This window comes from Coregonus lavaretus (assembly GCF_964263955.1).
Source record: "Coregonus lavaretus genome assembly, chromosome: 6".
In the NCBI taxonomy this organism is placed as follows: Eukaryota; Metazoa; Chordata; class Actinopteri; order Salmoniformes; family Salmonidae; genus Coregonus; species Coregonus lavaretus.
The window spans coordinates 33,501,437-33,525,925 of NC_139993.1; the positions used below are offsets into that span (position 1 = coordinate 33,501,437).

Consider the following 24,489-nt stretch of genomic DNA (forward strand, 5'->3'; position numbering starts at 1 on the left):
CATTGTGTGAACATGACTCCCTCTAGTGGTGGTAACATTTTGTTAGCCCAGCCATAACACGCATGTCTACCGCGGAGTATTGTGGGTGTCAGTGAGGAAGTAAAATGGCGGACCTGGCAAACGAAGGTAAGGAACCGCTCGCTGGGAAAGATAAACAAATCTAATGAATCACAACAGTGAGTGAATGTAGTTCAGACTGCGACTGGACTGTCAGTAGATGTGCAGGGAATGCTCCGTTTTGTCTGCAGCTCGATCTGGAGGCAGCGGTTTGACTAAACAGCATACGTTAGAGCCCCCGGCCTTTGCTATATTTTACGGGGGGGAGTAGGGGTCTGCGGGCCGGACAGTGTGGCACAACCCGGGGGGGGGGGCAGTTGTCAGACGTGAAAATATCACATCTGTAGTGAGTGAACTATTATTACCTGCCGATTTATCTGCATTTTTGTAAATATGTGTGTATCTATTTTAGAAATCAAGCACATGAACGCACGAACAATATATATCTAGTTCTCTGTCTGGGTCACATGGGAAACACCGGTGGAAATGTTCTCTTCTCGAATAGCCTTTTTAAAACTCCCACTATCACCATGTAGCTATCTAGGACTTCTATGGTCAAAACGCCTAATTAAGGTAGGTTATCGTTAAGACACGGTCAACATATCCCAACTTGACAGGTTTTTTTTGCATGGCGGTGCTGTTTACAGACAACTGGTTCTTGTCCTTGCTGATTGCTCGATGTTACAGGTGTCTATCCCATTGAGGTACAGACGACAATGTTGCGAGTTCAATGCATAACGTTAGCAATACTGTACCAGAAACCTAGATAGCCTAGTTACATAACAGGATTTGCAAAGTACTTAGCTAGATGGATTTGAATGACTGACTTTTATACAGTTTAAAATCAAACCTATTTTATATGCCTAGAATGATGCCAATACAGAAATTGAGCTGTACATAGAGCTAACTACCGAAAGTTCAAACCTTCAACGGTCTCTCTACTCTGGACTTCTTTTTCTGATTTCACCATCAAAAATAACAATGGCTTGCTGTAACACCTTTTCTTCAGTGCATGCAGATTCATTCAAATGTGTGAGATTTAATGAAGATGTGAAGTTGTGCAGCTATCCCAAAAGTAAGAGGCTTAAACGTTATGTGAATAGAAGACTAATGAGATTAATGCCTGTAGACACTCTTTGCTCCAGAATGTCACGGTAGAGGTCTCTGGAGTTAGTCTACTTGACAGCTGCTCCATTGAAAGACACTAGAACACCCATTCCATTTCAATGTAAAACCCCTCTCGCTTCTCTTATCTTCTGTGTCCTGGATTCCTTTCTCATTTCGTCAGCTGTTACTTACAATGCATGAGGTCATTGGAGACATGCCTGCCTATCACACATCATTCATTTCCGTCAGTTTCCAATTTCAATCGAATGAGAAGATTAATCAGTTGTTTTGGTCATGACAACTTGTTCCCCTTACTGAAACACTTCTGATTTTCCTTCTGTTCTTAGCAGGAAGAATATGAGATGTTCAGCTTGTGATGGTTACAGCCAGAGGTAGGGATCAGAATTGACAGCATGGACGAGGACAAGGGTGAGTGGATATGGAGGTGGGTGAGGGACCCAGAAACAACCAGTTTGCACTCAATCAACTTTTAATGAGACAATGTTTTGGTACAAGGTGGATCTTTGTCCGTTTTTCCCCTTCCAAATCCCCTTTGCCTCGTTGAAGGTAGTTTGGTTGCAATATTGTGGACTTTTATCTTGTCCAGTACCTGAGTTCTAGTGATGTAAGCAATCGTCACCTCACTCATTTTTAGGCAAGGTACTCTCATGATAAAGAATTAAGGCTATAGGCTACATGAAGTAGATTGAGTTGCATTGTAGCCTTTACTGTAACTTAACAACAGACATTCCTCTGTCAATGTCAACAGACTGAAAGAACTAGCCTAGTCAGAAAGGCTACATTTCAAAGACGTATAGACTAGACTAGAGTATGCAGGCTATATCGAGTGTAACTCACCATTGTTACAAATTTAGATTAAATCAAGGAAGTGCAGTCTGTTTGATCCACTTCCTTCATTTGATAGTCTAAATGCCATAGAGCTTCTTTTGTGACAAGGCAAATCCATGTATTTTCCTTTAGTTTTTTATAAAAAGGGGGAATGTTTCATTGCCGTATCACAGAGAATAGCAGTGGTGTGGTTGGAGGCATCAGTAAAACCCTATTTATGCAGAAGTCAAAAACCTTGCAGTGTGCATCCACCATCTCTGGCAAGCATTTATGCATGTCTTTCACACCTTGAGGGCACATGAGCAATGCCAAGCCATCACAAAGCCTTGTGCCTCAGCTGGGGACAACTGACCACATAAACCTTCAAGCTACTAGGCCTACATATTGAAAAGCTATCTTTTATATCTGCTTTTACTGTTCAGTGTCAGTAGCTAGCACATTTTCATGCCCAGCCTTCTAAAACAGACCATGTCTTTGCTGCCCTTTCTGTTCTGCATTTTACATTTACATTTTAGTCATTTAGCAGACACTCTTATCCAGAGCGACTTACAGTTAGTGAATACATTTTTTTTTTTTATACTGGCCCCCCGTGGGAATCAAACCCACAACCCTGGCGTTGCAAACGCCATGCTCTATCAACTGAGCTATTTTCCCCCTATCATGGCCATATCACCTTCACCATAGCGCCTTCAGTTTTGTTTCTATATTTTTATTGCCTGATTTATTGGGTCAAGCCCAGTGTAGTTGCATCATGTTGACCCGAAGCACCCGTAGGCGCACACATTGGCAGTCAAATTATATAAAGTCATACACACACATCCTCGCAATCAGATCCCATCCACATGGCTTACCCTAAAAATAGGCAAGGGCAGATTTTAGCAGCAGTGAGTCGTTCTAGGGTTGATATCATCCTTCAAATCCATCTGCTGAGGCTGGCAGTCCTCCATTCATCCTACCCCATCACAACTGGCACGTCTCCCTCCTCAGCTGTGGCAGATAGCAGGCTATTCCAGCTGGACTGGGGTTAGTGGCCACACTGGCCAGAGCCTAGAGCCTCCTATTCAGGGAAGTCTCATGAATAGAGAGTTCGAGTTATAGCCTGGGGAGAAGATTTACTTGGTCCTGGCTGGGGTACTATCAAAGCTGTGTGGGTACTGACAGTGACAGGGGAGTCCACTTACACTGACTGGGATGCCTGAGCCCTGAGGTTTATTGTGTTCTGGGGGAGGTGAAGCAAGTGCACATTTGAACAAAACTTGTTACATTTTCGCCTTGGCCTAACCTGCGGGTCTTTGTCAGCTCGGTATAATTAAATGTAGGCTTGGGCGGTATCCATATTGTCATACCTTCATACCGAGCTTGTGCCATACTGGGATATTCGGTAATACCAGCACTGAACACATGGGGCACTGTTTTCAAACCCCACTCATACTCTGTAATCCGAAGGTTAGTAATGCTAACAAGTACATGGAAAATCCCATAGAAAATGCTAAATAGCACATTGCAAACATTTTGTTCAGTTTCTGACCTAAACTATACAAGTATTAGCAAACCAAATGCACAACTGCAGAGCATTCAGCATATTTTAGACAGTTAACTCAATAGTTATAAGATATCCAGCTGGCAAACATTTAGTTGTGAATTCCATACTGTATTTACACTACATTTATTTTTATTTTACCTTTATTTAACTAGGCAAGTCAGTTAAGAACAAATTCTTATTTACAATGACGGCCTACACCGGCCAAACCCGGAAGACGCTGAGCCAATTGTGCGCCGCCCTATGGGACTCCCAATCACAGCCGGTTGTGATACAGCCTGGAATCGAACCAGGGGGTCTGAAGTGACGCCTCAAGCACTGAGATGCAGTGCCTTAGACCGCTGCGCCACTCGGTAGTCCAAATACATGATCAAAAGTATGTGGACACCTGCTCGTCGAACATCTCATTCCAAAATCATGGGCATTAATATGGAGTTGGTCCCCCCTTTGCTTCTATAACAGCCTCCACTCTTCTGGGAAGGCTTTCCACTAGATGTTGGAACATTGCTGCGGGGACTTGCTTCCATTCAGCCACAAGCATTAGTGAGGTCGGGCACTGATGTTTGGTGATTAGGCCTGGCTCGCAGTCAGCGTTCTAATTCATCCCAAAGGTGTTCAATGGGGTTGAGGTCAGGGCTCTGTGCAGGCCAGTCAAGTTCTTCCACACTGATCTCGACAAACCATTTCTGTATGGACCTCGCTTTGTGCATGGGGGCATTGTCATGCTGAAACAGGAAAAGGCCTTTCCCAAACTGTTGCCGCAAAGTTGGAAGCACAGAATCATCTAGAATGTTTTTGTATGCTGTAGCGTTAAGATTTCCCTTCACTGGAACTAGCCCGAACCATGAAAAACAGCCCCATTCCATTATTCCTCCTCCACCAAACTTTACAGTTGGCACTATGCATTGGGGCAGGTAGCGTTCAGATGGTGAAGCGTGATTCATCTCTCCAGAGAACGCGTTTCCACTGCTTCCAGAGGCAGTTTGGAACTCAGTAGGGAGTGTTGCAACCGAGGACAGACAATGTTTATGCGGTACGCGCTTCAGCACTCGCCGGTCACGTTCTGTGTGCTTGCGTTGCCTACCACTTCAAATCAAATTTTATTGGTCACATACACGTGTTTAGCAGATGTTATTGCGGGTGTAGCGAAATGCTTGTGCTTCTAGCTCCGACAGTGCAGTAGTATCTAGGGATGCACCGATATGACATTTTTGGCCGATACCGATATCCGATATTTAAAGTTTTAGCGGCCTCTTAAGCATTCCAGTACAGTTAAATAGTTGAAACAAAGTGTCATATGTTCAGTTATGAACAGATTGTTTAATAACTTGTCAATTATAAAAATGACAAATCCATGAATGTATTTTATTGCACAACAGATATTCATGACACTAATATTTTAGCTGCCCCACATTACAAAGATGGTTAAGTTGTTGGTGGCTCGTCTTACTATCCAATCTTGACTGTATGGAGAAACTTAAAAATGCTTTGAAATAAATATTGGTTTAAACTAAAATGCTGTTAATTATTTTAGCTTTAACTGCTTGAAAAAATTACTGTCTCTAGGCTGTCATAAACTGCTACAGTGGGGGAAAAAAGTATTTAGTCAGCCACCAATTGTGCAAGTTCTCCCACTTAAAAAGATGAGAGGCCTGTACTTTTCATCATAGGTACACGTCAACTATGACAGACAAAATGAGAAAAAAAATCCAGAAAATCACATTGTAGGATTTTTTTATGAATTTATTTGCAAATTATGGTGGAAAATAAGTATTTGGTCAATAACAAAAGTTTCTCAATACTTTGTTATATACCCTTTGTTGGCAATGACACAGGTCAAACGTTTTCTGTAAGTCTTCACAAGGTTTTCACACACTGTTGCTGGTATTTTGGCCCATTCCTCCATGCATATCTCCTCTAGAGCAGTGATGTTTTGGGGCTGTCGCTGGGCAACACGGACTTTCAACTCCCTCCAAAGATTTTCTATGGGGTTGAGATCTGGAGACTGGCTAGGCCACTCCAGGACCTTGAAATGCTTCTTACGAAGCCACTCCTACGTTGCCCGGGCGGTGTGTTTGGGATCATTGTCATGCTGAAAGACCCAGCCACGTTTCATCTTCAATGCCCTTGCTGATGGAAGGAGGTTTTCACTCAAAATCTCACGATACATGGCCCCATTCATTCTTTCCTTTACACGGATCAGTTGTCCTGGTCCCTTTGCAGAAAAACAGCCCCAAAGCATGATGTTTCCACCCCCATGCTTCACAGTAGGTATGGTGTTCTTTGGATGCAACTCAGCATTCTTTGTCCTCCAAATACGACGAGTTGAGTTTTTACCAAAAAGTTATATTTTGGTTTCATCTGACCATATGACATTCTCCCAATCCTCTTCTGGATCATCCAAATGCACTCTAGCAAACTTCAGACGGGCCTGGACATGTACTGGCTTAAGCAGGGGGACACGTCTGGCACTGCAGGATTTGAGTCCCTGGCGGCGTAGTGTGTTACTGATGGTAGGCTTTGTTACTTTGGTCCCAGCTCTCTGCAGGTCATTCACTAGGTCCCCCCGTGTGGTTCTGGGATTTTTGCTCACCGTTCTTGTGATCATTTTGACCCCACGGGGTGAGATCTTGCGTGGAGCCCCAGATCGAGGGAGATTATCAGTGGTCTTGTATGTCTTCCATTTCCTAATAATTGCTCCCACAGTTGGTTTCTTCAAACCAAGCTGCTTACCTATTGCAGATTCAGTCTTCCCAGCCTGGTGCAGGTCTACAATTTTGTTTCTGGTGTCCTTTGACAGCTCTTTGGTCTTGGCCATAGTGGAGTTTGGAGTGTGACTGTTTGAGGTTGTGGACAGGTGTCTTTTATACTGATAACAAGTTCAAACAGGTGCCATTAATACAGGTAACGAGTGGAGGACAGAGGAGCCTCTTAAAGAAGAAGTTACAGGTCTGTGAGAGCCAGAAATCTTGCTTGTTTGTAGGTGACCAAATACTTATTTTCCACCATAATTTGCAAATAAATTCATAAAAAATCCTACAATGTGATTTTCTGGATTTCTTTTCTCAATTTGTCTGTCATAGTTGACGTGTACCTATGATGAAAATTACAGGCCTCTCTCATCTTTTTAAGTGGGAGAACGTGCACAATTGGTGGCTGACTAAATACTTTTTCCCCCCACTGTATATATCTCATCTTTCATTTAGAAAAAAAAAAAAAGCTTAGTTTTAAATTAAAATCTTGACCTATACCAGCCATGAATAAACAACAGAAAAGCCTTTGGCCTTATTTTCTTCCAGTGACTTAAGATGTCTGGGTTACAATATGACTGCCCGTTTACAATTTTAACATTTGGGGGAGGTTTTTCATCACTAAGAGGACCTGCTCAGCTTTGTCAGGAGAGTCTGTTTGTTTTTTCGTCTACAATGTGTGAAGCTGCACTGAAAAGGCGCTCACTGTCCACACTAGTACAGGGAGCACCAAGATACTTGCGGGCAGCTTCAGCTAGGATGAGGAAACGGTGCTTGTTACTTCTCCAGTATCCAAGTGCATCTTCATTCCTGGGAATAATAGGATCTGTCAGGTGTGCTAGTATCTAAAAATAATGGGAAGGGGGAGGGGTTAGTACATTTAATACAACATTGCATTATTCTTGCATTCCAAAGGATCATTAGGCATAGATCAACATTGGCAAATGTTGGCTGATGTAGTAACAGAAAATGAAAATACAACGCGTCGCTCTCTCACAGAGAAACACACACTGACCAAAATGTTATTTTGTTGGCATTTACATATGTCCCCATTTCCAGTAAAACATCATCAAAACCTACTTCTTTCACTTACTTGCTGTGCTGTTTTGTTGTTCCTTTGTTCAGTCGTTCCATTCTCAACCAGGATTTCATCATACATGTCAAGCAATGAAGTTTCAGCTCTGTCTGTCCGTGGCCTCTTCTGTCATGGGTCCTCTTCCTCGGTGTGCACTGTCACTGTGTCCGTTTCCATCTTGTCCAGCTGTGTCTGTTAACATTTCACGTAAACCCTGTTTCTTGTCTGCATCGAAGTAGCAGTCCTTGTACCTAGCATCGACCATGGTGGCGACACAGTAAAGAGGCTCAGAGAGAATGCCACCGAATCGCTTGTTCACAGCCTCTAGTAGAGTACTTTTGCGAGTTTTAACCCCACGGTCTGTGTCGGCAGTTTTGTTGAGCAGGCGTTTCAATGCCATGACAGAGGGTATCACGTCTGCTGCGGACGCAGTTGATGAGCTTATTTCTCGAGTCAGTTGTTCGAATGGAGCTAGGAGTCTGTTCATGTTTTCAATGAGAGTCCACTGGTTTGTACTGATTGTTGCTGGTAACTCATAGTCGGCTGCGTACACGCCAAGCACTTGTTTTTGTTCCAGCAGGCTCTCCATCATGTAAAAAGTACTGTTCCATCTGGTGGAAAAGTCTTGCTTAAGCCTTTTCGTTTTCACTCCAAGCTGCTCCTGTATTGCTTGTAGGTGGCTGTATGCAGGCTGTTAGTGTTTAAAATGACCCACTGTCTTCCTACCTGTTGCAACTGTGTCAGATATGCTGCGTTGGGCCAAAAGACCTTCGTTCACAGCCAGTTGCAGCGTTTGTGCCATGCATGGCAAACTGGCGACTCCGCGTTCTTCCATAGCCTTTGTCATGTTACATGCATTATCACGTAGCACAGCGTGTACTTTGTTCTTGGGGATTTTCCAAGTTTCAAACATGTTCTCTAATGCCATTGAAATGGCAGCAGAGGTATGAGAACCAGCACATTCTTGAGCATGCAATACGGCTTTGCTCAGTACGAAATCCTCGTCGACCCACTGTGCTGTCAGACTCAGCATGCTCATGGGGCTGACATCGCTGGTCCAAATGTCAGTCGTGAAACTAATAGAAGTGACGCCCATAGCAAGTAGCTCATGGATGTGCGTTTCAACAATACTGTGTAACTCCAGTAGGGCAACATCTGAAAAATAGCGCCTACTTCGTAGTGTGTACCGGTGCTTGACCAGTCGGCGAAAGCCAACATCATCCACGACAGAGAACGGTTGATTGTCAAGGGCAATGAATTCCATTATCTTGGCGTTAATGGATTTCACCTTTGAGTTGTCTCACAGAAATGTTCTTACTCTTTCAAATGACTGCTCGACTTGAACTTGTTTAGTTGTTGGAAGTGTGCGCTTAGTTTTTTTCTACTTTTGTTCTAAGTAGTCGCTGAACGTCTGGGGGTGATGCCCTTTCAAATGAGTAATTAGGTTTGTGATTTTGAAAGATTTCACTTTCTCCACTCCTTGGGAAATAATAGCAGCACAAACGTTGCATATGGCCTTTTTGTGATCTTCCTTTGAAACTTCCAAATAGATCCACACAGCAGACATTGTGGGCTAGGTTAGGAATGCTGTGTTGCATGTGTAGCGCTGTATTTTTCATAGCGTCATTACGTCATCTACCCACATTATACAAGGTATGCACGTCAGCTTTGACATCGGTTTTGCACGTCGACGTTAAACTATACATAGAGCCGATGCCGATGTTGCCATTTTTAGCTAATATCGGCCGATTCCGATATGCTTACCGATATATCTAACAATTTCACAACATATAATACACACCTAAGTAAGGAATGAATTAAGAATATATGCATATATGGACGAGTGATGTCAGAGCGGCATGGACTAAGATACAGTAGAATAGTATAGAATACAGTATATACATATGAGATGAGTAATGCAAGATATGTAAACATTATTAAAGTGGCTAGTGTTCCATTTCTTAAAGTGGCCAGTAATCTCTAGTCTATGTCTATAGACAGCAGCCTCTAATGTGCTAGTGATGGCTGTTTAACAGACTGATGGCCTTGAGATAGAAGCTGTTTTTCAGTCTCTCTGTCCCAGCTTTGATGCACCTGTACTGACCTCACCTTCTGATGCCTTGTGGGGCCCCAGTGTTGAGGATCAGTGAAGTGCAGGTGTTGTTTCCTACCTTCACCACATAGGGGTGACCCGTCAGGAAGTCCAGGACCCAATTGAACAGGGCGGGGTTCAGACCCAAGGCCTCGAGCTAAATGATGAGCTTGGAGGGTACTATGGTGTTGAATGCTGAGCTATAGTCAATGAACAGCATTCTTACATAGGTATTCCTCTTAGAGCAGTGGGATAGGGCAGTGTGCAGATTGATGGCGATTGTATCGTCTGTGGATCTATTGGGGCAGTAAGCAAATTGAAGTGGGTCTAGGGTGGCAGGTAAGGTAGAGGTGATATGATCCTTGACTAGTCTCTCAAAGCACTTCATGATGACAGAGGTGAGTGCTACGGGGCGATAGTTGTTTAGTTCAGTTAACTTTGCTTTCTTGGGTACAGGAACAATGGTGGCCATCTTGAAGCATTTGGGGACAGCAGACTGGGATAGGGAGAGATTGAATATGTCCGGCTGAGCTGTTGTTGCTCCTATGTTTCCACTTGGCAATGACAGTGCTTACAGTTGACCGGGGCAGCTCTAGCAGGGCAAAAATTTGACGAATTGACTTGTTGGAAAGGTGACATCCTATGACGATGCCACGTTGAAAGTCACTGAGCTCTTCAGTAAGGCCATTCTACTGCCAATGTTTGTCTATGGAGATTGCATGGCTGTGTGCTCGATTTTATACACCTGTCAGCAACGAGTGTTGCCGAATCCGCTAATTTGATGGGGTGTCCACAGACTTTGTATATATATTGTAGATCACCTGGCGCATGCTGCACAACAGTGAGTGACTCACAACGCTCCGGTCTTTCATTAATGTGTGCTTGTAAACAAACACCATATGAGACGTGACTGGGGACTACCGTAAGCTTTTTAATAATGTGACAGGTGAAATGAAGAACGCAATGTTCTTTATCTCCTAACGTATTGCACACATGGACTGCAGATATTTAAAAAGTAGCTACAAATATTCAAATTTATTTTTAAAAAACTTCTAATAGTTTAAACGGTATTGACGGTATTGAAAAACCATCCCGGGCGGGAAGGGGTTCTACTAAGCTATGTGGAATACCAAGAACATTTAGCTATTTGATTTGGAATTTTAAGACCCCTTGAAGTATCAAAAGAAAATACAAAAAAAAGTATTATTTGGCCTTACTGTTATTAGCCCATACAAACGCATTGAATAACAGATTCACTAAATGGAACAACAAAAAAATCTAAAGGAAGTTTGTGTCCTATATTTGAGAGAGATAAGAAAGATCAGGAAACATTATTATATTTAAAAAAATTTAAAAAATGTATTTAACCCGTTATTTTTGGCACTAAACTGTCTCCATATAAACAGTGCATTCGGAAAGTATTCAGACCCCTTCACTTTTTCCACATTTTGTTACGTTACAGCCTTATTCTAAAATTGAATAAATAAAAATGTTTCCTCATCAATCTACACACAATACCCCATAATGACAAAGCGAAAACAGGTTTTTAGACATTTTTGCAAATTAATTAAAAATGTAACACAGAAATACCTAATTTACATAAGTATTCAGACCCTTTGCTATGATACTCAAAATTGATCTCAGGTGCATCAATTTTCCATTGATCATCCTTGAGATGTTTCGACAACTTGATTGGAGTCCACCTGTGGTAAATTCAGTTGATTGGACATGATTTGGAAAGGCACACACCTGTCTATATAAGGTCCCACAGTTGACAGTGCATGTCAGAGCACAAACCAAGCCATGAGGTCGAAGGAATTGTCCGTAGAGCTCCGAGACAGGATTGTGTTGAGGCACAGATCTGGGAAAGGGTATCAAAACATTTCTGCAGCATTGAAGGTCCCCAAGAACACAGTGGCCTCCATCATTCTTAAATGGAAGAAGTTTGGAACCACCAAGACTTCTCCTAGAGCTGGCTGCCAGGCCAAACTGAGCAATTGGGGAAGAAGGGCCTTGGTCAGGGAGGTGACCAAGAACCTGATGGTCACTTTGACAGAGCTCCAGAGGTCCTCTGTGGAGATGGGAGAACCTTCCTGGAGGACAACCATCTCTGCAGCACTCCACCAATCAGGCCTTTATGGTAGAGTGGCCAGATGGAAGCCACTCCTCAGTAAAAGACACATGACAGCCCGCTTGGAGTTTGCCAAAAGGCACCTAAAGGACTCTCAGACCATGAGAAACAATATTCTCTGGTCTGATGAAACCAAGATTGAACTCTTTGGCCTGAATGACAAGCGTCACATTTGGAGAAAACTTGGCACCATCTTTACGGTAAAGCATGGTGGTGGCAGCATCATGCTGTGGGGTTGTTTTTCAGTGGCAGGGACTGGGAGACTAGACAGGATCGACGCAAAGATGAATGGAGCAAAGTACAGAGAGATCGTTGATGAAAACCTGCTCCAGAATGCTCATGTCCTCAGACTGGTGCGAAGGTTCACCTTCCAACAGGACAACGACCCTAAGCACACAGCCAAGACAACACAGGAGTGGCTTCGGGACAAGTCTCTGAATGTCCGTGAGTGGCCCAGCCAGAGCACAGACTTGAACCTAAACGAAAATCTCTGGAGAGACCTGAAAATAGCTGTGCTCCCCATCCAACCTGACAGTTTGAGAGGATCTGCAGAGAAGAATGGGAGAAACTCCCCAAAAACAGGTGTGCCAAGCTTGTAGCATCATACCCAAGAAGACTCAAGGCTGTAATCGCTGCCAAAGGTGCTTCAACAAAGTACTGAGTAAAGGGTCTGAATACTAATGTAAATGTGATATTTCCGTTTTTTATTTGTAATACATTTGCAAAAATGTATAACCTGACTGTAAAAGTCGCTTTGGATAAAAGCGTCTGCTAAATGGCATATTATTATTAAAACCTGTTTTTGCTTTGTCATTATGGGGTATTGTGTGTAGATTGATGAGGAGACAAAAAACTATTTAATCCATTTTAGAACAAGGCTGTAACGGAACAAAATGTGCAAAAAGGAAGGGGTCTGAATACTTTCCGAATGCACTGTACTTCTATTCATTTTTTTCAACTGGTACCGGGGGACCTTCATTCGAGTCTTGTGAGGCCTATGGGCGTCATAGAGAAAAACAACTGACATGTACGTGCTCGTGAGAGTCTCACCTATCCACAGAGGGGAATTATTGTGTAGCCCAAACTGTTCGGACGCTATAGACAGAAGTTGGCAGATTGGCTGTACCAACTTCAGACGAGTCCCAAGATGCTTGTGGGGGTAGAGCAAAACTGAGAACACCATCATGTTCATGAGAGTCTCATCTTTCCATAGAGGGGTCATGATAGTATGTAGGCCAAATCTTTCGGACGCTACAGACGATTTTGTGAGAAGACCGATTTTCGGTGGATTAAGACGCATCCAAAGCAAACTATTTCTAGCTTAAACTGCCAGATTTTTGTGGGGAGTTTTTAATTATGTTAATTAGGTTTCCACAGGGGTGCGGACATCGACTCTAGGAGATTAAAGGGAAAATCCACTCAAATGATGCTTTTTGCATCATCTTGATGATGTGGCCGGTGACACTTTGCTTCTTGAAATTCCAATATCTTGAAAAATTGACTGCTGACATGCAAAACATTTTGGGACTTTTACAACAGTGGACTAATGAACAAAATACCAAAATATATTTTTTGAGTGGATTTTCCCTTTAAGCTTTTGCCCAAAGATTTGTGAAATTATATCTCCAACAGTGACACATATGATTTATCTTGCAGAGAAGCCTGCCATAGCCCCACCAGTGTTTGTGTTCCAGGAAGATAAAGCACAGAAGGTGAGACACTAATTTCACACCTCTGCTGAAAGAATTGAAACAGTGAATCAGACTATGAATCAGACTTGGCTTCACACTGACTGGATAATTCACTCAGTTTTCTGTGTCTGACTATCTGTTTCCTCCTCTATTTCTCTCGTTTTCTGTCATACCCTTAACAGAGATCAGCAGAAGGGTCCAGTGCTGAGGATGGAGAAGGTAAGGATGAGGAGGATAACCAAGCAGGTTATAGTGCTTTGGAAAATGTGACACGTCTATCTTATATTACTGTATTTTAGTTACTTTGCTAATCTTTGCTGATTCTGTCTCCTCCAGACTCTGATAAAGATGGCAGTAGTTACTGTCCCCCGGCCAAGAGAGAAAGAACATCGTCACTAACACAGTTCCCACCCGCACATTCAGGTAATTTGTACGTTTTGTTGAATTAAAATATTATTTTGTTAGTGTGTGGAGAAAGGGTCTGTACTCATGTTATTTCTTATTGTCTCATGCAGTTTCTAAGAACAATGTGTTCATGCCATCCAGTTTCTGTCAGTCCCCGACAGGAAATAATTCAGATTCAGAACCTGGTGAGTTCATGAATAGTTGTCTTAAGATCTCCTTTTCAATCTACCTGAAATTTGCATGATAAGGAGAACTACCCTTGAAGAATCATGACAAGAATGTTTAGCTTTTTCTCAATCAAAGTTCTGGCCTAACTTAAATCTCATATTCCCTCTCTCTTTCTCCATCTTTCTCTGTTCTGTTGTCAACAGAGGAGAAGACGGTTGGGTTTCGCCTGAAGCCTCCCACTCTGATCCATGGACAGGCGCCTAGTGCAGGTGGGTGCTCTCTCCTGCCAATTTCAGAGAGGCTTTATTGTCCATTGAGTGAAAATCTTAAATGTGGTTTTGGGGTTCCAGCACACAGGCTCAGTCACAAAAACAATGTACAACCTCTCGAGTAGCGCAGTGGTCTAAGGCACTAAATCGCAGTGCTAGCTGTGCCACTAGAGATCCTGGCTCGAATCCAGGCTCTGTCGTTGCCGGCCGTGACCGGGAGACCCATGGGTGGCGCACAATTGGCCCAGCGTCATCCTGGGTAGGGGAGGGAATGGCCGGCAGGGATGTAGCTCAGTTGGTAGAGCATGGCGTTTGCAACGCCAGGGTTGTGGGTTCGAATCCCACGGGTGGCCAGTATGAAAAATTAAAAAAGAATGTATGCGCTCACTAACTGTAAGTCGCTCTGGATAAGAGCGTCTGCTAAATGACTAAAATGTAAATGTAAAACATCACAATAAGTTGAGAAAAAGATGGCCCTTGTTTGTCTGGGGTTGGTCTGTCCAGAGCCTTATATTTAGGCCAAGTATAATGTGTTGCAGGCGTCCCGAGCCAGAAGCCCAAGGAGCAGCAGCGTAGTGTACTACGACCAGCAGTACTGCAGGCCCCTCCGGCCACCAAATCACTAACCCAGACCGGTAAGTACACTTAGGAAAACTTAACCTCAAAGTCTTCAGATCCTCTCACAGCTATACTACTTCATTATGTTCTGCAATGGCCATTCTGTTCCAGCTTTCTTTTATCTCAATGTGCTTGGACAAAACATCTGTTTCTTGAATTTCCCTGAGTCTCCTCTTGTGGTCCTCATAGGTTTGAACAGTGGTACAAATGGAGTGAACAGGTCGTCAGAGGGTCTGCCAGTCACCCAGAACAACACAGAGAACTGTGATGGCTCCACAGACAATATGGCTAAGTCACAGGTAAGCTGAGAGGTCAAAGGGCGCCACGCTAGCTACATGTTCACCGATTGGAAGGGCTCTACAGTGGCATATAATAACCTATATAGTTATCAAGCTCCTAACGACAACACAGAACACAACAGGACACAAGGAAGGTTTTATGCTTGGACATTCAGTATGGAATTTCCATGAATGTGTCTCCATGGCTCCAAATCACCATGGCTCTGTCTTTGACATTCTGACCAAATATAAATGTGGATTCCACAGGACGATCGGGTTCTCTCCTTTCCTGCTCTCACCCCTCCTGCTCTCACCCCTCCTGCTCTCACCCCTCCTGCTCTCACCCCTCCTGCTCTCACTCCTCCTGCTCTCATCTTTCAAGGAGAAGAAAAGGGATGAGAGCAGGAGGAGTGAGAGCAGGAGGAGTGAGAGCAGGAGGAGTGAGAGCAGGAGGAGTGAGAGCAGGAGGAGTGAGAGCAGGAGGAGTGAGAGCAGGAGGGGTGAGAGCAGGAGGGGTGAGAGCAGGAGGGGTGAGAGCAGGAGGGGTGAGAGCAGGAGGGGTGAGAGCAGGAAAGGAGAGAACCCGATCCTCCTGTGGAATCCACATTTGTATTTGGTCAGAATGTCAAAGACAGAGCCATGGTGATTTGAATAGTTAACTAAAGTACATGTCATATAGAATACGTTTCAAAGATGCTCTGGGCTTTGCCTCATACCTAACAACACCCCATTGAGGTGTGTGGGTAAATCAAATTATAAACTGAGTGGTTCAAGCTAGGGCTGTGGCGGTCACAACATTTTGTCAGCCGGTGATTGTCAAGCAAATAACTGTCGGTCTCACGGTAATTGACCGTTAATTAACATAAACACATTTAGCATTTCCTGGCTTCCACACACACCCTACAAGCCATTTTAAAAAGTCTAATAAATCCATGTAATATAGCCTACACCTTCACAATAAATCCATTATTTATTTTAGAACGGTCTAAAGAAGCATGATATGAAGAAAATGTAGTCTATTTCAGAAGAAAATAATAACATACTTAGCATGTCCTTATGTTAAGTCCTGATGTGGCTATGCCAAATGGCTGTGGGCTACACCGTGGCATTATTTTATATTATTTTATAGTATGAAGAATACAATTGAACAGTGCGCACATGCGGCTATTCTGTGTTGAGTGGTTAACAAATAAATAGGTACTTCTATATGCTTAATTTAGAGTTATTCATGGAACTTTAGTTGTTCTACAAACGTTGGGCTATATGTTTTGATTTTTAATACATTGTAAGGCTGCATGAGAAGACTCTAATGATGATTTGAAAAAAGTTGCTTGAAAGGCATGGGCTCTGCTTTGTTTTTTGCGCAGCCTGTACACACTCCAATTGTCTCTCATTCACAATTTGACAAGCACTTGATCATTTCACGGCGGCATCCCCTTTGTGGCCCGGAATGCTGCGTTGTGCCCTTCTCCCTGAGTGTGCTGCGCAATCCGATGCGTCTCTCACTCACATGGCTCTAAGTCACGTGATCGGGTCTTTCTCACAGGCTACAAGTTAAGACAGACACATCGGGGACGCAACTGCGCGCATCCTTATCCAATTCCGAGGTGCAGATTGAAGATATTGGAAGAACTGTCCACATTTACTTTTCATTAGCCAACAAGATGAGTAGACCTAACGAACAGCAAAAGCACTAGCCTATGTCAATCTACTATCCCGCATAGTACAAAAGTCGACCTATTCTGTGCGAGAAATTAATATTCCAAACATAGTCTGGGACAGTTGTGGGATGCGATAGATCCCAAATTAATACAACCACTAGCATCAAAAAACATTTTTTATGCAATGTGGCAGACGCAACAAATCATAACGTTTAGCTTAAAATGTTGATAAAATATTAGGCTTTTTCTTCACATTATAAGCGCAGCAATGCGCACATGGTAGTAGGCTATAAGCGCGAATGTTCCATTAGCGGAAAACACCATTATCAAAAGTCACCGCAAATTAAATTACGCATGTAATGCTTTTATTATAAAGGTGCATTTCTACGGTGAAAATTATCTTCCCCAAACTTGTAACTCATGCGCTGCTTATACAGTGGGGAGAACAAGTATTTGATACACTGCTGATTTTGCAGGTTTTCCTACTTACAAAGCATGTAGAGGTCTGTAATTGTTATCATAGGTACACTTCAACTGTGAGAGACGGAATCTAAAACAAAAATCCAGAAAATCACATTGTATGATTTTTAAGTAATTAATTTGCATTTTATTGCATGACATAAGTATTTGATCACCTACCAACCAGTAAGAATTCCGGCTCTCACAGACCTGTTAGTTTTTCTTTAAGAAGCCCTCCTGTTCTCCATTCATTACCTGTATTAACTGCACCTGTTTGAACTTGTTACCTGTATAAAAGACACCTGTCCACACACTCAATCAAACAGACTCCAACCTCTCCACAATGGCCAAGACCAGAGAGCTGTGTAAGGACATCAGGGATAAAATTGTAGACCTGCACAAGGCTGGGATGGGCTACAGGACAATAGGCAAGCAGCTTGGTGAGAAGGCAACAACTGTTGGCGCAATTATTAGAAAATGGAAGAAGTTCAAGATGACGGTCAATCACCCTCGGTCTGGGGCTCCATGCAAGATCTCATCTCGTGGGGCATCAATGATCATGAGGAAGGTGAGGGATCAGCCCAGAACTACACGGCAGGACCTGGTCAATGACCTGAAGAGAGCTGGGACCACAGTCTCAAAGAAAACCATTAGTAACACAATACGCCGTCATGGATTAAAATCCTGCAGCGCACGCAAGGTCCCCCTGCTCAAGCCAGCGCATGTCCAGGCCCATCTGAAGTTTGCCAATGACCATCTGGATGATCCAGGGGAGGAATGGGAGAAGGTAATGTGGTCTGATGAGACAAAAATAGAGCTTTTTGGTCTAAACTCCACTCGCCGTGTTTGGAGGAAGAAGAAGGATGAGTACAACCCCAAGAACACCATCCCAACCGTGAAGCATGGAGGTGGAAACATCATTCTTTGGGGATGCTTTTCTGCAAAGGGGACAGGACGACTGCACCGTATTGAGGGGAGGATGGATGGGGCCATGTATCGCGAGATCTTGGCCAACAACCTCCTTCCCTCAGTAAGAGCATTGAAGATGGGTCGTGGCTGGGTCTTCCAGCATGACAACGACCCGAAACACACAGCCAGGGCAACTAAGGAGTGGCTCCGTAAGAAGCATCTCAAGGTCCTGGAGTGGCCTAGCCAGTCTCCAGACCTGAACCCAATAGAAAGTCTTTGGAGGGAGCTGAAAGTTCGTATTGCCCAGCGACAGCCCCGAAACCTGAAGGATCTGGAGAAGGTCTGTATGGAGGAGTGGGCCAAAATCCCTGCTGCAGTGTGTGCAAACCTGGTCAAGACCTACAGGAAACGTATGATCTCTGTAATTGCAAACAAAGGTTTCTGTACCAAATATTAAGTTCTGCTTTTCTGATGTATCAAATACTTATGTCATGCAATAAAATGCAAATTAATTACTTAAAAATCATACAATGTGAATTTCTGGATTTTTGTTTTAGATTCCGTCTCTCACAGTTGAAGTGTACCTATGATAAAAATTACAGACCTCTACATGCTTTGTAAGTAGGAAAACCTGCAAAATCGGCAGTGTACCAAATACTTGTTCTCCCCACTGTATATGCCAGTTAGGCTCTACACCCCTTGTAAAGCAGATTAATGTTCTTAATTTTAAGAAGTTATTTGACCACTTTAGTTGTGATACAAACCTTATTAAAACGTATAGGCCTATGGGCTAGGCTACATGATGTGTGTGACTATGATTCGAACAAGTCAACACAAAAAAGGCATTGTTTCTTATGCTGGGCATCATTCACAAGTGATAATATATAATTCACAGGTGATAGGCTAATATTGTCACCCATCAGACTATTCTTGAATTAATCTCATCTTTACATATACAAAATAATATATGTGTGACATTTGTTTTGATTTAGAATGGACCATTATCATGCACCTGTATGGAAACAGGGGCAGTGGGAAAAAATACATGTCATCTATGCACTTAAATAGCGAATGGAGGACACTTTTCCCCTTGGTTTATTTTCATGCCAGCCAGGTAGGCTATACTCCTGTTGTAAATATAAGCAATGTGCTTAATATTAGGAAAGTTGAGAAATAAATATATTAGGCCTAGCCTATAGAAAGCTGATGGGATCCTCCTCTTTTTATTAGCGGCCATTACTCTGTTTTCTCCCGCAATTGCATAGCCTATAGAAATGTTGCGCAACATGAGCTCATGGGCTCTCATGAAGTGTTTGATTAGATTTCCGATTAGATTTGCATTGATGTCAGAGTGATTAGAGTATAGAGTGCTGAGTCCCAGGCAGTTAGCAAGTTTGGTAGGCTACTAATAACCATTGGCAGCATCAGAGCTTGGAGAAGCCTAATTACCGTGACTAAACGTTCATGTGGAATTTGACTGCCTTCATGACTCGTGACCGCCGGTGTGGCGGTAATACGGTCACCGCAACAGCCCTGGTTCAAGCCCTGAATGCTGATTGGCTGACAGCCGTGGTATATCAGACCGTATACCGTGGGTATGACAACATGTATTTTTACTGCTCTAATTACGTTGGTAACCAGTTTATAATAGCAATAAGGCACCTCGGGAGGTTTGTGGTATATGGCCAATATACCACGGCTAAGGGCTGTATCCTGGCACTCCGCATTGCGTTGTGCGTAAGAACATCCCTTAGCCGTGGTATATTGGCTGTATACCACACCTCCTCGGGCCTTATTGCTGAAATATAGCAGCCTTTTGTGGCCTTGCATGCTCTATTACGTGAGTTTGTATGTTCTTTTGTTATTATTTGTCTGATCATGACCTTTTTCCCCATTGGTCTAGGTTGAGGAAAGCAGTGACAAGAAAGGCTCTCTGTCAGCAGAATCAGGGGAAACCAATTATTTCCTACAGTATAGAAGCACTCCCAGGTTAGTCTCTCATGGATTCTGGCTCTAATGGATATTATCAGTCATCAGTTTTATTAGACTACTATTTTATCATAATTTTATAATCTTATTATTATTATTATTATTATAACATCCTTTCCTCTGTATGTTTCCCACCCAGCTTACAGAAGGCTGAGAACAACACCGACGACGGGGCTAAGTTTGTGTTTGGACAGAACATGTTGGATCGTGTCCTGGTGAGACGTGTTGTTTTGTGAGGCTAATCTACTCATCTGTTATGTCTGTGGTTTTTCTATCATTTGTCCCCCTGCCAACTAAAGATGGGATCCACAAAGTTGTGTTAAAGCATGTTGTATTACATTCTTGTTCTGCAGAGTCCGCCGAAATGTGAGCAGGCAGCAGAGGGCAGCAGAGATCCCCCTGCCGCCCCGCCATGTGAGCCACCCTCACAGGACAGCAGCCCCGACAAAGGTGGGCAGAGAAAAGAACATACTGCATATGAAAAAATATGGAATTTATGTTACTAAGCCCATATAATAATGGCAATCCAAGAAAGGAGACACTGGCTTATTTTCAGATGTCCAAAGTGTCCTTCTTGTTTGCTGTTCATTTTCAAATGGGTTTGTGGTTCTCTTCTTTGCAGATACCAATGTGACAGAGTCTTTGGAGGAGTCGGCAGCAGCCTACACCAAAGCCACAGCCAAGAGGTGTTTGTTAGAGAAGGTAGAGGTCAGAACTGGAGAGGAGTCGGAGAGTAATGTTCTACAGGTATGCAAAAGCTCTGGTTGTTTGTTGTTCAATGCCAGTATATTTACAGTAACGTTCAATTTACTTCACCAGGACATTTAGCAATTGTTGATTTAAAGTTACCCATTGTAGTTTTGTGTTTACATTTCTCCTCAGACAGGGTTGGAAATAGGCTGAAATCGTCCATGGTCATTCATCTGACAATGGCATGTTTTTTGTCTCAGGTCCAATGCAAGTTGTTTGTGTTTGACAAAGCATCCCAGTCTTGGGTGGAGAGAGGCAGAGGACTACTGAGGCTTAATGATATGGCCTCCACAGAGGAGGGATCGTTACAGTCCAGGCTAGGTACAGTCATTACAGTGGCATAACACTGTTGAATCAAATCGAATCAACCATTTAGTGCATTTAAAAATCCAAATACACCTTACTGTCATGCCGCACTACCCTGGATTGCATCGTATGATACTATGGAGTTGTTTTTGTACATCTGTCAAAACGCAACTCCCATTTGAATGTATTATATTGCTTATTATATGCATTGTATATAACCTGAGTTTGTGCTGTTCTGGCCCTGTAGTGATGAGGACCCAGGGCAGTTTGCGTCTGATCCTCAACACCAAGCTGTGGCCCCAAATGCAGACGGATAAGGCCAGCGAGAAGAGCGTCCGGATCACAGCCATGGACACTGAGGACCAGGGGGTCAAGGTCTTCCTCATATCGGTACGAGTAAGACGACATTACTTATTACATAGTAATTACTAGGGATGGGCACGGTTATTGGAATATCTGTGATGAGTGTGCTAGAAGGAGTCAAGCGCAGGAGGGTAAATCACCGAATACAGAGTTTATTCCGTCGTACACAAATGCGCTGGATAGCGACACACGAAAACAGGCACAGGGGGAAACTATCTACCCTGGCAATACACGATACGGGATACTCCAACAATATACAGGCACAGGGGAAATATCTACCCCAGCAATACAAAGGGAGAGTAGCTCCATGGAATGATGATATATGGAGCGGCAGTGGCTAGAAGGCCGGTGACGACGAACGCCGAAGCCTGCCCGAACAAGGAGGGGAGGCAGCCTCGGCGGAAGTCGTGACAATATCCTGATATGCGAACCAACGTTAGTTTGTGATTACTTGAGTGAGTGTTCATCTTAGGAGAAAAAAATGGTAGGCCTATTTTAACAATGAAAAAACTTTGTCTAAATAAAATTATCCATGTGACATTTTTATCTAGAAGGATATACCATGACATCTGAAATTCTTCATTTAATAAAACAACAAACTTTTGAATGTTGTTTTTTTAACTGTACTTTGAGCTACTGCTGCGCATTTATCCCTCCAGGCTGCCCTGACATCGGTATGCTATTTTCCCCACTTCAGATAGCAATTACAGGCACTCACCTAATGGAGTTTCCACAATACCTGACACAGATCAATGCAAAACACTCACCAGATAACCTTTTTATAACAGAATAAGTTATATCATGGTGAAAATCTGACTTCTCTATCTCTGTTGCTGCTAGCCAAACTATCGGAGAAAAGCAAATGTCCGCTGTTTACCACTGCCATGTCCATTTGCGTCATTCAGATTGGTCGAGATTCAAAAGCATGAATTTTCTTTGAATTTCAACTATCCGGGTATCTGGGAAAAAAAATCATATTCTAATAGTTAAATATTTCCCCTAGTAATTACACTATAATTACATGGTAATAGATTAGTATATCTAACACTGCCAGGACCTCCTGTATAGTACTGATGAGTTAGTTATGTGTCTGTTCCAGGCGAGCTCTAAGGACACAGGTCAGCTGTACGCAGCGCTGCATCACCGTATCCTGGCACTGCGGAGCCGCTCAGACCAGGAGCCAGAGCCCCGGGTCCCCATTCCAGACGGCCACATCCCTCACCCCCAGTCTAACGAGGAGGATAGTGATGAGGACGAACCGCTCACACCCACTGCCAACACCACAGGTAAACTATAGAACCATTTTAGCCTAACTGTTACCCAAACTGATCCAATCACCCCAAATTAATCTGAAGTCCTCTTACTGTGATTGTTAAAAAAAAGTGAGACGATGATATCTGGACAAAGTGATAGTCCAAAAGTGTTATTTGGTGTTCCAAGGAAGTGATCTGGGAGACCCCTATCGATGGTCCATAAAAGTTATCTGGGGGTTCAAAAAGGTCATCTAGACATGCCCCCTAACGATCTAACTAACATATTTGAAAGTCCAAGTAAGTGATCTTGGACACCCCCGCTGATGTTCCAAAGAGGTTATCTGGGGGTCCAAGGAAGTTATCTGGGGATCTTTGAATGGGACTTTTTACCCTTGTACTTTTTCCTTGGATGTTGTCAATTGTCATGGATTTTGTCTTATTTGATTCAAGCTACAACATCTGGCCCATTCAAAAAGTCCAAGAATGTAATTTAAAACACTGTCATTGGACTGCCCCTAGCCTATCACTCACCAGACCTGTCTCTCCTCTCCCCAGATGGTCCAGAGGTCCAGGCCAGCGGGAGTGGGAGTGGGTCCTCATAGCGCCTGCCCCCCACAATGTGCCCACACGCTGCAGTCAGGACCCCTACAGGCACCTCCACGGACACCTCAGTCCAGCATTTCCCCAAGGGTCCGAGGTCACAGTGGAGCTCCAGGAAGGATCCTATGCAGGTGTTACTAACTTAACTCTGTGCAGTTCAGTCTCTCTGCATTCACAGTATATCTGGGATGGATGCTCTTTTTTTCTTTCTTCTTTTTTTTACCTATAGAACTGAAAAAAATATATTTTTTGGAGTTTGTGAATTGTTGCTCATCATATTGATGAGTGAGACGGTGCAAGAGGGAATGAGAAAGCAGTTTTCTTCTCTCGCCGATGTAAGTACATTCTAAAGAGTTTGCCGTTAAAAGTGGGACCTCTTTATCCACCTTGTAAGAGAACAGACCTCAGGCACTTCAAATCCAGTGGGGCTTGTATTTTGTTCATAGAGGTAAAGATCTAGTTGCCTAGCAAATAATAGTTTATAAAATCTTTTTTTATTTCACTGAGTTGTCTGTCATTGAAGAGTGTATGAACTCTTACTTCAAGTTTTATTTGTATTATTAGTCCATTGTTACCTCCTGTGGCCACTGTTAGTTTTTAGTATGTAGTCAACATTATATTTTATTTTTGACCACAAATCATTTGAAATAGAAGCCCTTGTGCAAACACCTGCTTTGACGTTCGTAGCCATACATGATTTAATAAAGAATTCCATTTAATAATGGAGTTGACTTGTGTTCATTATTATGATTATTATTATTATTGGTACATACGTTTTTATTGATAGTTGATATATCGACTTTGATTTTGAAGTTTACCCGAAAATGAACCCATTTTGCAGATAAGCTAGTTTTACAACCGGTTTGCTCCATGACCCCAAAGTTTTCCCTAAATATAGTTGTTAGATTTGTTTGTTTCAAAAAGATAAACATTTTTAGATGGATCTGAAAAGATATCAACTTCCCAAATATATATTGAATAAACCAATTTTATTTGAGGAGTAAGCATTTTTTTTTACTTAGTTTGCTCTAAATAAGTTACACAGACATTGTTTGAAACAACCACGATCATTGCAAACATTTTTTCCCTATATTTTTTCATACCATCAGAAAGACCAATATATTAACTTCTAGGTTCGAGGTTTGGCATTTTTTTTTTTTTATCGTTAT

General features: G+C 42.8%; 1 protein-coding gene across 2 annotated transcripts; it reads left to right on the forward strand.

Annotated features, from left to right (window-relative positions):
* The first annotated feature begins 81 nt into the window (after nt 1–81).
* On the forward strand, nt 82–24,045 carry LOC311131640 (ran-binding protein 3-like). 2 transcript variants are annotated; one of them, XM_084164737.1, is made up of 17 exons: nt 84–126; nt 1,512–1,593; nt 13,258–13,313; nt 13,475–13,511; nt 13,629–13,715; nt 13,808–13,882; nt 14,069–14,134; nt 14,674–14,769; nt 14,942–15,051; nt 19,963–20,048; nt 20,188–20,263; nt 20,402–20,498; nt 20,671–20,795; nt 20,999–21,119; nt 21,352–21,494; nt 22,567–22,753; nt 23,276–24,045. In XM_084164737.1, exons 2-17 carry the CDS (start codon nt 1,578–1,580, stop codon nt 23,320–23,322), a joined length of 1,425 nt encoding a protein of 474 aa, XP_084020863.1. In that variant the 5' UTR covers nt 84–126; nt 1,512–1,577; the 3' UTR covers nt 23,323–24,045. The 2 variants fall into 2 exon arrangements, with proteins under 2 accessions (XP_084020862.1, XP_084020863.1); XM_084164736.1 differs by lacking the exon at nt 1,512–1,593 and having other exon boundaries at nt 82–126.
* The last annotated feature ends 444 nt before the right edge of the window (nt 24,046–24,489 follow it).

Coding starts and splice junctions, on each gene's coding strand:
- LOC311131640 (XM_084164736.1), top strand. CDS start 105: ATGGCGGACCTGGCAAACGAAG. Junction 13,512..13,628: donor CAGTGCTGAGGATGGAGAAG/GTAAGGATGAGG, acceptor TGTCTCCTCCAG/ACTCTGATAAAGATGGCAGT. Junction 21,120..21,351: donor ATCGTTACAGTCCAGGCTAG/GTACAGTCATTA, acceptor CTGGCCCTGTAG/TGATGAGGACCCAGGGCAGT.